The sequence below is a fragment of the Sceloporus occidentalis genome, unplaced genomic scaffold (genome assembly GCF_023333645.1).
Source record: "Sceloporus occidentalis isolate IW3139 unplaced genomic scaffold, rSceOcc1.0.p SCAF_150, whole genome shotgun sequence".
NCBI classification, from domain to species: Eukaryota; Metazoa; Chordata; class Lepidosauria; order Squamata; family Phrynosomatidae; genus Sceloporus; species Sceloporus occidentalis.
Window position 1 is genome coordinate 1213593 of NW_028317130.1, and position 21210 is coordinate 1234802.

Sequence of the window (21210 nt, forward strand, 5' to 3'; positions counted from 1 at the left end):
CTCCATCCTCAATGTGACATCTGTCAAATATATACCTAGCTCCCTAAGCCGTTCCTCACAGCACACAGTTTCCAGACCTTTCACTCCCAATTCCTAGAGAGGTATTCTCTTAGATTAAAAAAAATGTAATTTTTTTATTTGCAGGTTTTCCACATTGATGGGTATCCTACACCCCCAACCCTAGCAAATGTGGAGGGCCCACTGTACTTGATATCCAGCAACACAGAAAGCCTCTTTGATATGACTTCATCACATGACATTGTGGCAGCTATACATGGGTGGAACAGACTCTTTCCCAGTTAGGTCCTGATTAGGACTTATTAAATATGGGTATCATATTTAAGTGTTTTTGGATAATTGGAACCATTTGCCAATTATGAGTAGAACATTGGTCACAGAACAAAAACTCCAGTGCAATGACAGCTACGTCATGGTAATCATGGCTCTACCATTGGCACATGGTGCTTGACAGAACCCTCAGCCATGGTGCAGACAGCAAGATGTTTTGCTGCCTTATGCTGGCTCTGTGTGCCAGACTTGCATTGTGCATAAATAATCTATCCCCTGCCACTTATTTCCTATTGTATATGTGGAAATGAAATATCCTGCCTCAAAAAAATCAACAAAAACTTTGTAAAATGAACCCAGCTCTCTCTATAAGGGGATTTGACATACTTGACAAGATGTAATATATTCTATACCCAATAAATCCAAAATCAAATTAGAAATAAGAAAAGGGCTCACCAATGTCATTTTCAGTTGGGTTGTACACTGTGTAGTCAGGAAACATGATATACTTCTCTACACCAAATTCTTGAGTGACATCTGTAGTTTTATTTAAAAAATGTTGTCCCAAAACTACTCGAATTGTTGATTTCAGTGGGCTGAGGAAAAAAGGAAATCAAAATGGTTTTATACTCTCATTAACACTCCCCTTAGTATTAAATGGCAGCCAGGAATTCCATACAGATGAGTGTATATGTGTGTATAATTCCCTCCAGAGGAGTAAGCAAAATGTTGAAAGACGGACAGAGCAGGACTTTAGTTCCTCTGTGACCAATAAGAGAAGTTGAGTAACCTGGCAAAGGAGGGACATGTTACACATTCTCTCCTTTGCCAGCCAACTTGGCTTTCCTCATACCCTTGGAAGAAATGAAACCTCTTCTTCTACAGCAGGAAGAGGGACATTGTGATGGAACCAGAAGCCAATTTTCTGTCCCTGGGATACTCTGAAAGCCCTGTGTATTGCCAAAGATGCTAACAGACAAACAAAACTTCTGGAAGCTGCTGGAAATCCTTTTCTAGTTAGGAAAAATTAGTGTAGGGGTATGTGAAATAGTTTTGAGGGAATGAAACTAGCTATTTATAATGATGAACTGTCATCCTGGAAGATTTCCAGGAGAGGCAAAGTGCACCTTGGGGAGGGTGCACTTTGCCTACTCCTGCTCTACAGCCAGTATGGAAATGTGGTGCCCTGGCAAAGGAAAAACAAAACAAAACAGAGCATACAATTTTTCTTTGATTAGTCCACTAAATGTCTGCCCTGCGTGTTTTAAACTAACCCACTTTTTACAGTATTCCTGAAAGAGTAGTGGCAAGAAATACTTTTGCATAAGTTCATTCAGTATACCAGCTTTCCTGAGTGACAAAACCCACAATTTTGTGACATATAAAGTAGATTTTATATGAAATCAAACATGGCTTTACCTGTTAGCAAAACAATGTGCAGATGTTACCACCCAACAAGAACGAATAAGGCTTCCAGAACAGAAATCTGTTCCAATATATATGGCGGCCACCCATGGATGAGATCCTGGCAAAGCAGAAGATCCACCTACAACCCTAGGTCTTAGGAAACTTCGTTTCTTATGTCTCTTTCCACATGAATTCTTGACGACAGCGAAATCCTCAAGTGTTTCTGGTGGTGGTGCTGGTGGCCGTCTTCCCCGGTTCTCTAGGTGAGAAAGAGACACATTTATGCTCTGATCCATTTTCCCCTTCCCTATTGAATGTTTATTCTGTTTACTTTAAATTGCACAGAACATTACTGCAAAATGAGGAGCTTTCATTTGATTGTGGCATCTTCAGACATCAGAAGATGGCTGAGATCCTGGATTGGGAGATGTGTCAGAAATTTGTAACTGTCTCCTATCCAACCCTCCACCTTTTCTCTGATGCACTCCAACCCCAGCCACTTCCTTGTTAGCAGAGAAGCAACCAGCTATTTTTCTAGAGCTGGATGCACAGCAATGACAAAATCCTCAGGGACCTCTGAAATATCCTGTGATATTCCAGAGGATGCCTATCACTGTGGGTCCAGTAACAGGAAAATAGATGGATGCTTCTCTGTTGTTACCCATAGTCTCTGCTTGCCAGGAAATAGTTATGTTTTGGGGCGGGAGGCGATGCAGCAGAGAAAAAAAATGGAATTTGTGGTAATTTGGGTCATTGTGTAGTTGGTACAGAATTTTGACTTCTGCAATGACTAAAAAAAGTGAATTATGATGGTATAGGTTGGACAGGAAGCAATAACACAGTTGTAGTTTTAGGCCAGTTTTCATGTTTTGTTCCATCTGATGGCCTTACAATACAGTGGTGTACCAAGAGTGTGGCAGTGGAAGCAATCTGTCTTAGGTACAGACAACAGAGAAGTTTTAAAAAGACAAGGTATAAGTAGGGAGGAGAACTGAGATATCAGTTCACACTGCTACCACCTGATGCATACACAGACTACGGTTTGGGTCCTGAATTTGTGTGGAAACATTTTAAACTTTGGCCAAAGAGATTCCCTTCTTTTCTGAGCAGAATAGCCCAGCAATCTGTACCAAGGGCAAAGAAGAACTTGATTAGCACAAACCAGAAATTTATAAGGTCTCATTGTGACAATACAGAAAGCTGTAAACCCACATGTTCAGTAGAGAGGTTCTCCTGATTTCATTAGGCAAAAAGTATCAGTTCAAAATTAATTTTAACAATCAATGGAGAGAGTAGTAGCAGCAGCAGTGATGGTGGTGGTGGGGATATCAGCCTGTGCTCCTGGTGGAGGGTGATGCACCAATTGCAGCTCTTCAAGCATGCCTCATCCCAATGGTGGTGCTACCCCAAGTTTGACACAACTAACCTGGGGAAGGCCTGTCTGGAGAGTTGCTTGAGAGTGTAAAAAATTATCTATTCCGGGTGTCAATTACGTTAGGTATGCCTACTGCTATGATAATATAATAGTGTGAAATCACATGGACAAAGCTGAATTGCCTTTAGGTGCAAAACCCAATGCCATCTCAAATCCAGCTTGTCTTGTTAGAACTGCTTTCCCATGTGTTGTTGTTGTTATTACTGTTACTATTATTTCAACCTTGCACAGAACCAGGACTCAAGACACCTTAAAAAAATCAAAACAAACACAGTATAGATAAGGCATACAAGAAATCATTGTATTTCCATGTGATCTCTACATCCTCTGTTACTGAATCTTTGTTAGTCAGAGCCATATTAAATTATACAAATTGAAACATTTATATCAGAATGAATCCAGTTTATTCCAAAGTTTCTCCCATAGATACCGGGCCCTTAGAGCCACAAAATTCTCTCTCAGCCTCATAAAACTCTAGTTTCTTAGTCACTTACAACTTTCTTCAGAAGAAAAACTTGGGCAGGCTGAATATCCCGGAAGACAACTTTGCATCAGAGTTGCCGCAGTTGCCACAGAGAATAGTGGCCTTTAAGGAGTTATCTTTCTAGCCCAGGGCTAGTTTATACATAAGTGTATTACTCAAACTGCTGCAGATCTTTGCACATTTGTGTCAATGTTTAATTGTCTTCATTTTCTTGTGCAAATTTCTTTGTATTTGCCCTCCCTCTGTCAAAAATGCACAGCCATGTTTTAGATATTTAAAGAGTGTGAATCCATGCAAATCCATGGGAAGTGGATGGACAGTCACATATTCAATAATGTGGATCCTTGCAGATACTTACAAATGCTCTGGTAAAAATGGTAATTCCTTTTTCTACTGTTTGAGGAATCACCCATCCTGCAAAAAGCCTGAATTCCTCCAAATCATGTGTGGATGGATCACATTCTATTCTAACAAAATGAGGAGTAGTTTAATCATGTAGACAAGCTCCCAATGACAGAGCATAGTCTAGTGAGGTTTCTGGAGGTAAACTGAGGTAAAAGCAGGATGGTGGAGCTGGGTCTAGTAGGCTGTTGTATCAACAGTTGCTTGCTCTGTAACTCTTTGATTTCACATCGAGAAAATGCATCCTCATACTCTCATAGTAACAAATAGTATTTTTTCAAAGCTCTTGCTTCTTCTTCACACTTGCTGAATTCATTTCCTCCCATACTCATGTTAACTTCAATAGGGTAGTTCCAACCGCATAACCAAAAAATGGATGGTGAAAGAATAAAGAACTCTATAGTATGTATAAAACAAATATCTGCTCCAACATATTATAAGTATTGAAAGCTATACAGAATAACCATAAATCTAACAAAAATACTGTAGTTTTACAAGAATTAACAAAACATTTCTATATATGGTTGTTCCTCCATTTTTGCAGTGGATTTGTTCTGGACTCCCCCCCCCCCCATGAAAATGGAAACTGGCATATATTCAAAGCCCATTGATTATAATGGGTGCGTGCTCCCGCATGTGACATGAGCACGCGCACCATTTTAATCCCTTCCAGCCTTGCTGTTGCAAAAAGTGAGACCGTGGACTCCAAGTCTGCAAATTAGAAGGGATGACTGTACTTCTTTTTTAGATAAACTGTATTAAATAAGTCCTGATATTTTGAGAGTCCAAATATGTAGCAGATATTCAGTTTATAATTACAGAGTACAGTACTTTATATTTTCACCATCCTCTTTTTGGTTTTGCTAGTTATAGTGAAAGGTGAGTTGGAGGTTCCCATTTTAGTTCAAACTGAATCCCACAGGTAAGAAGTATTACTCACCACATAATGCAATGTTGCAATATTCCCAAGATACTAAGTTGTCTTTGATGAAATAACACCATGGCCTCTCATCATCATCTGGATTTCTAAAACAATGAAGATGACATTGCCTCTTAAAAGTAGACAAACACTGATCTTTGGTACTAACCTTCACCTTAGTGTCTTATAGTGACTGCTGATTTGTTTTTCTTCACCTCTAAAAGCTAAACAACTGTATTGGCAAAAGTTCTTTTCCTTTTGTGGGAGACCTGTTCATTTTGTCAGTTTCTCTATCTGTGTAAGAATAATAGAATCATAGAGTTGGGTCCCACAAGGCCATTGAGTCCAACTTCCTGTTCAGTGGAGAGCATCCCCAGTAGGATGCTGTCTAGCCTTTTCTTGGAGATACCTAGGCCCTTATCACATGAGCAAAATTTGAAGCTATCCCAGGGTCAATGTGAAGGCAATGCAGGGGCAATCATGGGGTTTCAATCAGGAGCCATCTTAAACACAATCGGGGGTTATTCCAGGGTCATTCCAGGGTTAGGTAAATCCTCTTTCCCCCCAAATTTACCTAACCCTGGAATGACCCTGGAATGACACCCAATTGTGTTTAGGATGGCTCCTGATTGCGTTTGGAGTCATGTGATAAACAAACTTGAAATCCCATGATTGTCTCTGCATTGCCTTCACATTGCCTTCACATTGACCCTGGGATAACTTCAAAATTTGTTCGTGTGATAAGGGCCCTAGAGAAAGAGATCCCATCACCTCTCTAGCTATTTGGTTCCATTGTCAAACTGACAAGACATTTCTTCTAATGTTCAATTGAAATGTATTCTCCTGTTCTCCTATAACTTCAAACCATTAGGCCTGGTTCTCCCCTCTACAGCAGCAGAAACTAGACCTTCTTCCTCTTCTCTGTTACAGACCTTTACAGTGCAATCGTATCACCCCTTCAGTCATCTCTTCATCAGGCTGAACATGCCCAACTCCCTCAACCTTTCCTTATGTTTTGTGCTCCATATCTTATCATTAAGTGTTTAACTAGTTTTGACTGTGAACTGCCTGTTATCCTTATTGCTTGTCTATATCCTTTCTAAAATGAGGTGTCTATTACTGAACTCAATATTCCAAATGAGTAAAGTAAAACCACATTTGAGTATTCCTTACCTAAGGAAACCCTATGAAATTCATGGGGTCACCATAGCAAGTACCTACAGACTATAAAGCAACTTGAAGGCACACAGAGTATTTCATTAGAAAGAAAATTTTAAATTATGTTTGATATTGGCAGTTATGTAATCTCTTTTGAGTAGGGCTGCATTATGCCACTGAATGGGTGGTTTATGTTGGATAGGTTTTGATTAGCAGGTTAAACACATTGAGATGGATTTGTAGGCCCTTATCAGGAGTTATTAAATCCTTGATATTCTTATTGGGAGAAGAGGAAACAAGGATGTGGTTAACCCTAGACGCTTGAGTAGAACAGCACACAGCAGTGAGGTGAGGTGTGTGTGCCCTTTTGGCCCTGCCCCAGAAGCCTCACACACGCACCAGGTGATAGCCTAGGCAGTGATGCCGCCAAACACTGTTAATAACCTGGCAGACATTGTGTTCTGAAATTAGCAGGGTTAATCTCAGCTGCCATTATTATCTGGGATGGTTTGTGCATGTGTGAAAGAAACTATAATTGAATTAATTTGAATTAATCATAATACCAATTAGAGAGGAATCAAGGGGACATGAATAGGAATTTTGCTTGGACAATCTGCTAAAATATATATATGCATTTGGCATGTTACCTATAGGGCTGGATGGGGAGCTTTTAGGCCTTGTGGGGCTAGACTGAAATGCTCTGTTTAAAGTTCTGCCTCCATCTCCAGAGAAGTTAGGTCGATAAACATTTCAGAATTGGTACATTTCAAGGCATGGCATGGCAATTTCAGTGTCAAAGATTTCTGGCATTTGGATTTCCCAGATGATTCTTGTTTGGATAATGAAGACAGCACTTTTTTAAAAAACACCCCTAACTGAGATCCAGCAGCAAAGATTTGTCTAACCAAAGCAAATAAGTTAAATGTTAAATCTTGAAAGTCAAGATTCAAGTAAAGGGGGTGGTTGAAGGGTAGCTGAAGGTTTGAAGGTGACCTATCCTCTTGGTTAATTCAGACTTTCAGATCCTTAACTGCATCTTCCCATATGAACTTGCTAGAGCACTAAGATCTTCCAGGAATGCTTTCTCCTGGTCCCGCCAGGTTCGCCTGGTGAGGACATGAGAGAGAGTGGACCTTCTTGGTGGTTGCTCCCACCCTCTGGAACTCCCTTCCACGGGAGGCTAGGCTGGCCCACTCCCTGCTTGCCTTTCACTGGCAAACAAAAACATTTTTATTTAAGCAGGATTTTTAAACATATAATCAGGACAGTTTTTTTAAAATATGGGGTGTATGTTTTATACTTTTTTGTATTATTTTTTCGCTATTTGTTTGAAAACTTTTATTGTGATGTTTTAATAATGTTTTTAACTTGTGAGCCACCTTGGGCCCCTTTTTTGGGAGAAAGGTGGCATAGAAATGAAATAAATAAATAATAATATAAATATATGTTACTGGAGGGTAGATTTCAATTGAACATTAGAATGAACTCCTTGATGGTTAGAGAGGTTTCGCAATAAAAGCAATTGTCTGAAGAGATGGTGGGGTCATCTTCTCTGAATATCTTCTAAAAGAGGCTGAACAGTTACTTGCTGGAGATACTTTAGCTGGAGATCCTGCACTGAGCAGGGTTGACTTAGTGTCCCAGGAGAACCCTTCCAACTCTATCATTCTATATAATTGGCTTCTTTTCCTAGCCCAAATGGTGGCAGTTTTGAGTCCCTGTTGAATTGGCTAAAAACCTTTACATGGGATTGTAAATTTTGTATATCACCTTTATTTTCTTTGAAATCCACCAGTTTACCAATTAGACAAATAATGATACTACTGAGAAATATACACACACATCCCACCAGTGAAACACATTGCTTAAGTAAAGGTTCTGTTCTATCTGCTCTATAAACACATTTAGCAATGTCTATTCTTCCAAGGCATTTTCTTACCGGCAGTATGAATGTGGTCCCAGTCCCAGTTGTACAGGACTTTCAATGAAGTTAGAATTAAGCAAATCTGAATTCCATGGCAGACAATTATTTCCAGAAACAGTCTTCTTCACAATGCCCCTGTAATGTGTTCCATTGCCAGAATAGCATGATTGGCTGGGATCTAGATACAAATATATAAGAGTTGAGCAAATGTCAAGGCAACACCTGTCAGATTTCCATTATTAACTTCTGAATAGAAGTCTTCACAAATAGGTGCAAATTCATGATGGGAGAGTCTCCACTCACAACTGGTCTGTATTAGAAGGGCTCAGAAATAAGACAAGCTAATTCCTGATTTTTTGGCACCCTGGATAGCTCCTGGATTTAAAGTCTGAACTAAAACCTGAAGAAGGTTCATTTCTCCAGTGACATTAAAGCCACCAGCTTCCACTGCTTCTGAGTTCACATATATGAACTTTGTAATATCATGAGTATAAATGTAAGGCAGAGTGGGTTATACTCTTTTTTCCTGTACACATGAGTGCCCAAGATACCAGTACATCAGCCTTACTTGAAACATATGAATGAGGTATGAGGTAGTTCTCTATCATCCAGTTGAACACATCCTGAGTGTCAAACAGACTGCATTTGTTCTTTAAAATGACACTTAGGGGCTTTTCCCACTAAGAAATAGACCAAATTGCCGATCGGTGTAAATGACCCTTGTTCCCATTTGAAACCGGTTCCTGTCGCAATGCGATCCAAGCATGGCAGGGGTTTGGAGGGCCCCCCAGGGGGTCTCCCTCCCCACTGCCATGCTTGGATCGGGTGATCCATGCTTGGACCGCCTCCCAGCCCCTCTCCTCAGACACATACACACACGCACACGCTCAGCACACTCCTCCTGCCGTGATGATTGATATTTATTTTTGAAGTGATGCAAATTAATGGGGACAACTATCGTGCCAAAACCCCCAATTACACTGGAGTAAGGAAAAGATCCTGTTTTGTAGTGGGAATGAGGGAGCTTTTGGAATCGATTGCTCACATGCAGCGAAGCCGAATCAGAAATCGAATTATACTGCCAGTGGGAATGAGCCCTTAGTATTTTCTCCCATTTAAACACATGCTACTCCTGCTGGATGTTTTGTGCTTGATGTTTCCACCTAGTGGTACAAAATGAAAACTGCAGTTCCTGTTTGCCTTTTCCGCAGTCTCATCTCCTCTGTAGAACAGAAACTTTGAAGACTTTAGGAACAGCTTTCATGAGACTTTTTTCAGGTTTACTGACCACCACAGTGACGCCAATGATGTTCATCTGATTTGTAGTGATGAAAAACAAACAAACAGAGCAACTAAAGTTTTGACAAGACACTGATCATTGTGAAATGCAGGTGGTTATTCTAGTGCTATTTTATCCATGTGAATGTGGAAGACACAACTCAGGGACTGGGGTACAAAGTGCTGATAACTGGATTGTCAAAAAAGCTGTGCTAACAGAAAAAAAAGCAATAAGACTCCAATTTACCAGTAACTATGAAACCCAGTCCTTTTGCATCTGATAATATAAAATTTAGGGTGGGATCATAATGCCCTCCTAGATTAGTAACTACATGTATATCCAAATCACAAAGAAAGTGACTGCAAGGAAGTAAGTGGATCCTTCCCATCTGTGGAGTTTCAGTTCCAGAGCCTCCTGGGGATAACAAAAACCAGACACATCAGTGTGTCTGCATGCATGTGCCACCATGGAATAACATGGAGTGTTGTGATCTACAGGTGGTCAAATCCACAGATTGGCAGCTCACTGATACAAAGGGTCCACTGTAATGGAAAGCGACTGTGCTTGGCATCAGGAGACAAAGGCTGCAGTTCTGAGCAACATATTTCTGCAATTCTGGGTTTCCAGAGAGTACCTCGGGGAGCCAGAACAGCCAATTGTGCAAGATACCCTTCTCAGAGCACCTCACATCTGAACTCAGGAATTGGAAAATTAGGCTAAGGGAGCTGGTGGCCTTCTTTTCCAGTAACAAGTACAGTGGAGCCTTGTTATACACTGGGGTTTGGTTCCAAGATCCCCCGTGTATAACAAAATCTGTGGATGCTCAAGTCCCATTAAATATAATGACATAGCAAAATGGTGTCCCTTACAAAAAATGGAAAATCAAGGTTTACTATTTGAAATCTATACTTTTTTTGAACATTTTCAAACTGTGTATGCTTGAATCTGTGTATAAAACATCCATGTATAAGAAAGGCGGACTGTACAACAGCTTTATCTTACATTATTTGAGGCTGCTGCACCTGTAGCAATAATTTCATGAGAGGAAAAACATCAACCAGTTTGTTTGTTTTTTAAAGAAAAGAAGTGGGTGTACTCACCAATACTGCAGTATTTCCCCACAAAAGGGTTTTTGCACCCACAGACTGTTCTATTGGTGAAGGCAGTCCTCCTGCAAGAACCCCCATGGAGGCATGGGTTGGTGGTACAATCTACATGGACAAATTACACCAATGTAATGCATTGCTAGGATGACACGTATATTTCTGAGAAATATTAAACATTACAGATAAAATTATCATTTATGCATCCTTCTGTTTATAGCCATGACATTGCTGCTATGCGATGTTTAAACATTTAGGGGCGTGGCTAACATCAACATTTTTTTATCTTGCCCTTTTGTGCCAATGATCATATTGAGGTAAGCATTACTAAATATGCACACCATTCTTATCTTGGATATGATCAGCAGTAAATCATAATATCAGCAGTAGGAATAGCAGCAGCGAGTTCTCTCTCTCTCTCCCTCCCACCCCACCCCCTCTCTCAAATGCACACATTTCATACATTATTGGGGGCTGTTTCCCTTGAAGTGTTTCTATCAGCCACTTCCAAGATGCAGTCAGACCCCATCTCTTGCAACAAGGTGCAAAGTGCTTGGAGGTGGTTGCCTGAGCTGGCAGGGTCACCATTGGTAGCGATGTCCCTTGGGGCCATCTGTCAGAACCCAAAAGGGTTTTTCTTCTGCCATTATTATGAAGCTGGAAAATGTATATATAAATCCTGTATTGGTTTGTGTTGTATGTATATAAGCATATAGAAGTTGTTATCTGTATTAGGAAAGTTTAAATATTGGGGCTGATTTCAAAGAACAGTTGGGAGGAGTTTTACTGCAGTTGCCGAGCAGAAATCAAAAGGTTACATCACAGTTACTAGGCATTAAAACAAAAGGTTGTAGTGCAGCCACCAGGCAAAAATCAAGTGGTTACATAGAAGTCATCATCAGGCAGAAATGAAGAAGTTACATTGCAGACAGTCAGGGCTAGGTAACTGCAGTATATATATAGGGACAAGAAAACACAGAAGGGCAGTATCAACCTAAATGCTTATTGATCATTATTGTTCTTGGTCTACAATAAATTCTTTTTGTTCTTTCACCAATATTATTGTCCGAGTGCTTGGAACAGAGCTGACTGGCACACGACAGTAGGTTGATACTCCTAAATATTATCTTGTGCAATGCAACAGCATTCGGACCGAGAGGAACCCTTTACAGAAATGCTTCTGGAAGAGAGGCAAGAAGATGACCAGGGAGATGATGCCTTGGAGACAGTGATGGTCCGTGGCTTGGGGACCCAACCTAGAAGAGCCTAAGGCGCCGAGGAGGATGAGAGGCTGAGAGATGGACTATGAAGGAAAGTCTGGGAGGACTACAGGATGCAGATGCAAGAAGAGCTGAATCAATGTGTGCCACCTTAACAGAGGTGGTAAACACAGTAGCCAGACTGACCACTAAACAACCCACCCACGGTGAGATGGGAACTGTTGGGACAACTACAGCAGTGACTCCACCTGGACCAGGGAATCCAGCGGTCCCAATGTCAAGGAACTAAGATTCGGTGGCACAGCACCTGGGTAGGGATGTCATATCCCGGCGGCCCCCGGGACAATCCTGCTTTTCGAGGACCCCGCCCCGCCCCAGCCCGGTTCGTCCAAAATCCCGGCTTTGTGCCCGGCCGCCGGGCCCGCTCATGCGGCCATTGCCGTGACCGCTAATGCGTGCGGCCGGCAGCCACCACCTCCTCCTCTTCAGCAGCGCCGCCCTCCTCCTCCTCCTCAGTAGCGCTGTCCTCCTCTGCCCGACTGTGCCGCGCGGCACTTGCCTAGGCAGGCAACAAGGCGCGCTTGCCCCGTTAGCACGCCCGCGCACGGGGCTAGAAAAGAGGAGCTCGTCCTCTTTGGCCAGCCAGCCATTGGCTAGCCAGCCAAAGGAGACAAGCTCCTCTTTTCTAGCCCCGCGCGGCTGCAACAGCGCGCACCTCCCTGCTAGCACACCCGCGCAAGGGGCTGGAAAGGGGGAGCTCGTCCCCTTTGGCTGGCTGGCCAATGGCTGAAGAGCAGGGGCGGGGCTGTTTCCAGCCCCAGTGTGCCATTGGCCAGTGCCAAAGAGCTGGCGAAGCTTTGGAGGAGGAGGACTAGGAGGAGGAGGCAGAGGAGGACCAATGAGGGTAGGCCTCTGGGCCAGGGGGAGGGGAGAGGGCCATTTCCAAATGGTGCTGAGGAGGAGGAAGTGGAGAGGTGAGTGGCCACTTCGGCTCTGCCTTATTTCTTTTATTTTTTAATTATTTTTTATTCTTAAAAATAAATAACCCTTCCTTCTTATTGTATTTTATTTTTATTCTTAAAAATAAACAACCCTTCCTTTATATTTTATTTTTATTTTTATTCTTAAAAATAAACAACCTTGCCTTTTTAATTTATTTTATTTTTATTATTAAAAATAAGCAACCTTGCCATTTTATTTTATTTTTATTTTTATTATTAAAAATAAACAACCTTGCCTTTTTATTTTATTTTTATTTTTATTATTAAAAATAAACAACCTTGCCTTTTTATTATTAAAAATAAACAACCTTGCCTTTTTATATTATTTTTATCTGTCTAGAAATAATGCCAAAATGTCCTCCATTTTGATCATGCCTAAGAAACATGCATTTATATTAACATTTTTTAAAAAGCATCAAATTTTTTCATGTGCCCTCCAATTTTAAAAATGTGTCCTACATTTGAAAATGTTATCCTACATTTGTCCCGGTTTGGAGGTCTTGACTTATGGCAACCCTACACCTGGGGATAAAATTTGACGGAAGGGCAAGTCAGTTACCCTACTTCTTGGCCCAAGTGGCCGGTCACATGAACAGGTGGGGTCAAAGCGAGGTGTGTGGCGGTCCCTCTGAAAGGTGAAGCGATGGACTAGTTGGTGCAACTGTATGATACAGAGGAGCAATGGAGCTGTGAAACCTGCAGGCCTTTATGGTGGCCCTATAATTTTAGGACCTGTTTCAAGTGGAGAAAGCCTGCACTAAACTGATGGCATTAGAGCAAGGCAATCATTCTGTATCAGCAGTGGATTACAACAGTTAAGGAGCCTAGGCCTCAGATAGTGACTGCTTTAGACAAGGCTAATATGGAATACAAAACTGTTTCAGTGCTAAACCACTGCCTGCTGTCAGTAATGGACTAGATGAGGGGAAACAAATTGAAGCTTAATGCAGATAAAACAGAGGTGTTTCTAGTCAGGGAAGGCATGCCAGGGAAAAAGAGATTCAGCATGTGCTTGATGGGGTTACACTCCCCCTAAAAGTTCAGGTTCATAGTTTGAGCATACTCATAGCCACAGATTTGAGCCTGGAGTCCCAGGTCTTGGCATCAGCCAGGAGTGCATTTGTACACTTAAAGCTGGTGTGCCAGCTCTGCTCATTCTTGAAATACTAGATATGCCCACTGTGACCCATGCCTTGATTGTATCTATTTGGATTACTGTAACTTTGGGGCAAAACAGATGGGCAGGAAGGAGTGGCTAGAAGCCGCTCCTGACCCAATTGCCCCACAGCTGTGGCAAAACAACATGGCACTGAGGGTGCTTCCAGCCCTTGGTCCCAAATGTACTGCTGCAAAGAGCAAAAAAGATCCACTCCTTCTGGGGCTGGTTTTGGGCCGCCTTAAGCAGCCTCAGCACATCCCCAAGGTGGCTTCCAGCTGGTCCTGCTGCATGCGTCATCTAAATACCACAGCCCCAGAGTGGCTGGAAGCTGCCCCTGTCTGCCCTTCTGTTTCAGGCTATAGTCTATGTGGGGCTGCTTTAGAAATTATTCAGAAACTGCTTTGGGTTAAAAATGCTGCCACCAGGGTGATGAAGAAACAACTTTTATGTTGAAATAGCTTCCCTGATTACCATTTTGTTCACAGGCACAATTCAAAGTGGTGGTTATTACCTATGTAGTTCTATATGGCTTGGATCCAGACTTTCTGAAAGACTGTATGTTCTCATATGAGCCTGCCTGGGTCTCTAAAATTCTTAGGGAAGGACTTTATCTCACTCCCACCACTATAACAAGCTTGTTTAGTGAGGACATTGGCAAGACCCTTCCTGGTGGCTGCACCAGGAATTCCTGGTGGATTGAGGAATTCCCTTTCATAGGAATCTATGTTTGCCTCCCGCTTCTCTCTTTTTCCCAGCAGATGAAGACCATTTTTGTTTACCCAAGCCTTTGACTGTTTATTTTCCATTGCAGAAAGTCTTTTCATTAGGGTGTGCTGTTTTTTTTAATCATTATTACTATATTTCAATTGCTTTTAAAAACTGTTTTAAATTACTTTTTAATTTGATTGTTTAATTGTTTTTACATTTTTATTTTAATAGTTATTTAACTGTATTTTGTTTCTATTTATATTGTGAGTCAGCTTGGGTCCCATATGGGAGAACGACAGGATATAAATTAAATTAAATTAAATTAAAATAAAATAAATATACATACCAGTGTACCGTTCAGGTTGGCACTCAATTAGGCTGTTAATACAAGTGCACTGTTGAACTATTCCTTGGTAGATCCTTGTCCAGCTTTCCCCTTTCTCAAAATATTCATGCAGAGCTGCATCAAAACATTTTGCTGAAATTTCAAAAAGCATAAAACATATTATTCCTTATTCTTATATTATTCTCATTTTGGAGGGGATGAACTAGATCTCCTCCACCTGCTGCTCAAATCATTTATCACCATCAAGTTTCCCATTGTTGCTGTCACTGTTATAATTCATTGACAACTGCAGCACTGCACTGTAATGCAAGAGAGCAAAAGAGCATCTTCCCAGAACCACTTTGCAGGCTAGAGCATAATTTTCCCTTTGGAAGTAATCAAAATTTTCAGACTTTTGAGTTGAAATGGTGGAGTGTTGTCGGGTCTTTTAGAAGCTCCACTAAGAGGCCCTGCACTGGACATGGTGAGTTTGAGAAACCACAAACCAATTGAAATCACTTCCACTGTATGGAAGCTCAGAGGATCATCCCCAAAGCTAGCTGGACACTTAACAAAGGAGATGGTCCAGATGAGTGTGAAGCAAAATTTAAAAGTGGAAATAAAAGAAATAAAGGAATCTCCTCATTACTGCTGACATGCAGCCAATTAATTCAAAATTGAAGAAAGAACAACAAAGCTGGAAGAAATTTCCTAAAAGATGAGTGACATAGAGATAAGGACCTGGATGCAAGGTCACTTCTGGAACATAAAGAGAGATAGAGCTTTGATACTACTGCTACTACATGGAAGAGCAACAGTGACAGGCCACTACACCTCCTTGATACAAGGGACATTATCACACCACACAGTTTTAGTGCTATTATTCCATTTTAACTGCTATGGCTGCTTCCTGTGGAACCCTGGGTTTTGCAATTTTAGCTAGAGTGTTCTTAGGAGTCACTAAACTACAATCCCAAAATTCCACCACAGGAAGCAATCATAGCAGTTAAAACAGAATAATAGCACTGAAACAATGTAGTGTGATAATGTCCCATATTGAGGATGTGTAGCCTGTCACTGTTGCTCTTCCATGCCACTGAAATGGGGCCTTCGTTATTTCTCTGGGGAAGAACTTGCTTTGATTTTGCTAAATCATGCATTTTGTATATTTCCCAACCTAAATTTCTCTAAAAGATAACATGCAGCTGGAACAGCTTAGGGAGCAACATTAAACACTTGTACAGAGATAGTAGCATGATGAACAGCCTTAAAGTGGCCTTAAAGGAGGAAATAAACACATGATTGATGGCCTTGGAATGGTGTGATCCTAATCACATGGTCCATCCCAGGTGTAGATAATTGATAAGTCATTATAAAACAGACAAGTAAAACCTATAAAAGCACCTAAATTATGAACATAAGGTTGGAGCTTCAGCATGGACTTGCAAGTTTGAGGTGTTGTGTGTCTTGGTGGCTACAGAAGGGTCCTCTCTGCTCTTATCTTTTTGGGGCTCTGGCAGCTGCAGAATGGAGGTGTTTGCTTGGCATGATTTATGCATATTTTGATTTATAATTTACTGAGTGCATAATAAATCTTAAGTCTTTGCAGTTATCACAGGTTTTATGTATATTGCTTCAGAATCTCAGAAAAGAACTTCCTTATCTGGGAGGACAAAACCCCAGAGTCAGATTTAAGATTTCACAAAATCAGAAACAAGGGTAATCTGGGCCTGTTGGTTCTGAGATTGTTTTTTTCTGTCTGTTGTTTAGTTTGGTTAAATGACCCCATAATGTTATAAAATATGAAACAGTTACAACTGTAAACTTTTGATTAGTTTGGTCTGCATGGTTGTCTTTTGTATGACAAAATTAAGACAAGTGCAGATTTTAATAATTAAGTTAGCAAACCATTGTTAAGAATGTAGAATAAATATAAGATTATTTTCTAAAATGCCTTTGTGGGTTTCTCAAAGGCTTCTAAAAACCCTTATATGTGAGGGAAAAGAAATTCAGTGATAAATGCATCTTAGGCCTCATTCCCACTTACAAAAAAATTAGTTTGTGATCCAAATCGATGGATCGATTTGACAGTAGAGTGTGGTTCACACTACATTTGCCCTGATCAAATTTTTTCCCTGTAAAATAACCCACTTGTGGTTCATAGTCATGAATGAATCGATTCAAAATGGACCTGCTCCAGCTGGTTGAAGGGCAAATTCCGATCTGCATCTGGTTCACACTTGTGCAGAATCGATTTATCCAAAAAGACGCGGAAAATATCAGCATTAAAAAGACGTGGGTTAAGACTTCTGGCTAGTGAGAGGAAGGTGTGAGACACGTTTCGCGGGAGCTCCCAAAGAATGCGGCTCTGTGCTGCTAGAAAAGTGGATAAGACTTCAAACCGTGCTTGAATCTTGTGTATAAAAAATCCATGTATAAGAAGGGCCGACTATGTATATGCTTTTATATATGTACATACATATATAGGCATATATATATATATACATATACATATATATATACATACATACACATGTATCTATACTTGAGACCACACATGGTGGGAGTTGTGGGCATTGCTAAATTGTTGAAATAGAATAAAAAATAGAATAAAATGGAAGGGAAGAAGAAACGCGAAGTAATAATTCACGTGAAACAGGAAAGAGGAAGTGGCCCCCTTCTTCACCTCGGAAGCGTAAAAGTTCTCGATGCGTTCAGAGCCCCACTGAGCATGCGCAAGGGTGCCAATTCAAATTGTTGAATCCACATGGTATGTACTGGTGTGATAATTTATTTTGCACTCGCTCTGCTTTGCCTCAGGAATGACCACAATTTCACTCTTCACGTGTGATAATTAATCACGGGAATTGGCTTGGATTCGAATTGAACCTACTTCTCCTTCCCTTCAGAATGGCTTTGGATTAGAGTTCCGATTTTCATGTGTGATACGGGCCATAGAGGAAATAAGGGATGTAGACAGTTGATAATTTTTAATTATAAACTGGCAAGTTGAAAGTCATTTGTATATCTTTGTCTTTATTAAGCAGTAATATGTAGTTTTTATTTTTATTTTATTTTTGTTGTTGTTTATTTGTTAACAAAACCCATTCTTAAAAGGTCTGAGCACTGATCCCACTTCCTACAGCGCTGTTAGCATACTAAGGCTGTGACTGATTGCTCTTCTGACAGTTTCACAGACCTAGCCTTGTTTACCCACACAGTATCAGAAAGTTCTGTTAATGCTGGAATTAAAAAGAATGTAAGTTCACATTAACCTGTCAAGTTCACTAAAAATAGCTCTTACCCACTTCACACTTTTCCCCAGTGAATTCTTCAGGACATATGCAACAATGAGAATATCGATCACATGGCATTAAACATGTTCCTCCATTTCTGCAAGGGTGGCTTCTGCAATTATCTGAAAAAACTAGACAATAGGGATAAAAAAGCTTTGTTAACTATGGCCTGGTACTAATGGGCGGGAAGCGGCATGCCGGTGCCAATTCTAGGGTTTGGGAGCACATACCAATCGCACGCTTTGGAACCCTAGTCCGTACGGATGCTGGCATCATGGCAGCCTCCCGTCCACACAAGGGCCGCCATAATTACATACACAATGCACAGTGTATGGATGTCACAGGCAGGACATGGCATCATGGTAGCTTCTTGTTTGTGATGCTCTAGGCAGCTTCTTTTTGGCAGCGTGTCGGTGCTGCAGCATGTGGCTGCTGCAGCACTGACTCGAGGCAAAGATGGGTGGCTGGAGTGGCCTGTCTGTCAAGCCGCTATGTACTCTAAAATTTGGAATCCTTTCTAAATCTCTGCCTGCAACAAATTTATTTATTAGAGTACTTACATCCTGCCCTTCAACCCTAAAGGCTATCAGAACGGCTTACAAGCCCCAACAATTTGCAGTGTCCCCAAAACTTAAATTCAAAAAAGTTAATTCTGGGTTCCAAGTATCCCCCCCCTCCAATCAACACTGTCTGATTAGCTCCAAACCTATATCAAAGTTTTGCAATTGTTTTGCCACAACCCCTACTGCTTCTAACAGCTCCAAAACTGGAGCTGTATTTCAAGCCAGAGTTCCTAGTGATGGATGTCTCAAAGTTTTGAGGTTGACAAGGAACCCTGGTTTGAGATACCCATTATTCATTTATGAGGCTGTTGCAAAACATGGTGGGTTTGTTACAAAACACTGCAAAACTTCAATACAAGTTCAGAGCAAATTGGACATTGTTGGTGTTTCTAGGCTTAATACATGGGGACCATGGTTTGAGACTCCATTATTCATTTATGGGGTGTTGCAAAACATAGAGGTTTTGTTGCAAAATTTTGCAAAACATGGAAGTTGCAAAATGTTTACCAACCCCCCTGACTTGGTGTGTCTGTATCTCAAGTTTTAGATGTGCTGCAAAGCACAAGGTTTTGTTATAAAATATTGCAAAACACTCGCAAAACTCTGACACAGGTTTGGAGTAGATTCCAGATTTCAGGGTTCATGGTAAACAAAGCTGAAGAAAAGGCGGAGAATTTGTAAGAACAGCTGTGGAGAGCTCTTTTGCACTGGAATATCAAATACCTTCAGAGGAAAAGACTTTGCTGAATAACCTGAAGAAGTCCATGCACATGCCTTTATCATTGCTTTTATAGATGGGACCCCACGTGAACTCTAAGACAGGTTTTCATTTCTTTGGAAAGTACTGCACTCTGCTTCTATTTTGGCCGCAGAAGTAGCGCTAACACACATAGGGGAATTTCTGTTCATTGATCTATATTTATTTTTTATTTATATCTATATTTTATCCTGCCCTTTTTCATGGAGTTTCAGGGTGGCATACAATATAAAGTGTGTGTGTGTGTGTGTGTGTGTGTGTGTGTGTGAGCATCATCTGATCTATGGTACAAATTGAATATTTTCCACAGAAAACTTCTTTCTTTAATGTTAATAATTGTGAATAAAAGTATAAGGAATTAATGTAATTAACTGTCTGTTTTAATCACCTGATAAATTCTATTTAGTGGGAAAAGTTAGACTGAACATTTTTGATTATATTTAGATCTTTCTCCCACTCTATTTTTCTCTCTTCCTCATCCCACATCCCATCTGCTCATTTGAATAAATCTGGGGTGTTTATGTTAAATTCATTATAATGATTTATTTTAATTAATGTTAATAGATATATTTGGGGAACAGGACAAAATAAGCTATCTGGGTATGGGCTGTATATATAAATCTTATTTTTAAAAGCCAGAGAAATGATCAAAAGATGCTAAACATCTATAAGATTCAAAGCTACAGAAAGGAAACATCCAAATATGATTTAAAACAGTATTTTCCTACATCATCCATCTCATAGGAATGGAATAATTTTATTGATTTAATGAACAATAATGACAGTGGCTTGAGAGCCAGTGTGGTGTAGTGGTTTCAGCTACTATAACTCTTGAGACCATTGTTTGAATCAGGACTAGGGAGTATGGTGATTTTGGGATTACTCCTTGTCCTACTCCAGAGTAAGATTTTTTTTTCTAAAGTTACTCCTGTTCCTGTAAAAACCTCTTACACCTTTACTCTTTACTCCAACTCCCCAGCCCTGGGGGAAAGCCTCAGTTGCTTTGCAAGGCTGGTGTGTGTGTGTGCATGCAAGTAAGTGTAAGTAAGTGTAAGTGTTTTTCTTTGCTGCCCAATCCCTTTCCCAGTGAAATATATGTTGGGGCATGTAAAATCAGAATTCAACATGCAACATGCAGAAGACATACACATGGAACAGGGACACCACTGGAAGGTCTCTGCTGTGAAGCTCTGCAGAAGCTGTCAGCCAGAAAAATAACTGTTGGACTGCTGAATGCTCACAAAGAGGATTTTAATCTTGAAATATCTCAATTACTCAGAATTTTCAAATAGAATTAAAACTGTGGGGTAACCACAGACATTTCACAATGCAGTATCCACATGGTTCAACTCCTAAATATATTTTTTACGAATGAATTATGACATTCTAGAGCAAAAACCAGCCAGAGTTTGGAAAGTAGATATAGCTAATGATGGCTGAATTAGATGAAAGTGATAACAGAGAGATATTCAGAGTATATTAAATGAATGGATAAAATAAATGAGTAAGCAGAACAATAGATATGAAAAAAGTCGTAAGTATGAACCAGGAACTGAAGTTATTTTGGATGGGAGTGGGTAGTGTTTGGAGTGGATGATATAGCTTTGCAGTGATTCCACTTGGATCAATAGAATCATCTCCATTTCTAACCTAGTTCATGTGGGCCCACTTGGCTCACTATTTCCAGGTAGTGCTGGGGGATTTCTGCTTGGCACTATGACATTCATGCTGCAGGGTCCCACAGTTCCATTCTATTTGAAAATTCTGAGAAATTGAGATATT

General features: G+C 40.6%; 1 protein-coding gene across 3 annotated transcripts in view; it reads right to left on the reverse strand.

Annotated features, from left to right (window-relative positions):
- LOC149280659 (hepatocyte growth factor activator serine protease-like) overlaps positions 1 to 21210 on the reverse strand; it is a 43075-nt gene that overhangs the window by 13587 nt on the left and 8278 nt on the right. For 2 of the 3 annotated variants that reach the window (XM_089500225.1, XM_089500224.1), the window contains 7 exons: positions 18117 to 18239; positions 14834 to 14965; positions 10397 to 10507; positions 8033 to 8195; positions 4957 to 5042; positions 1708 to 1954; positions 745 to 884 (listed from right to left, as the gene is read on the reverse strand). In XM_089500225.1, the coding sequence (XP_089356351.1) occupies positions 745 to 884; positions 1708 to 1954; positions 4957 to 5042; positions 8033 to 8195; positions 10397 to 10507; positions 14834 to 14965; positions 18117 to 18239 (1002 nt within the window). The remainder of the gene's footprint in view (positions 1 to 744; positions 885 to 1707; positions 1955 to 4956; positions 5043 to 8032; positions 8196 to 10396; positions 10508 to 14833; positions 14966 to 18116; positions 18240 to 21210) is intronic. The other variant, XM_089500226.1, reaches the window with a different exon arrangement.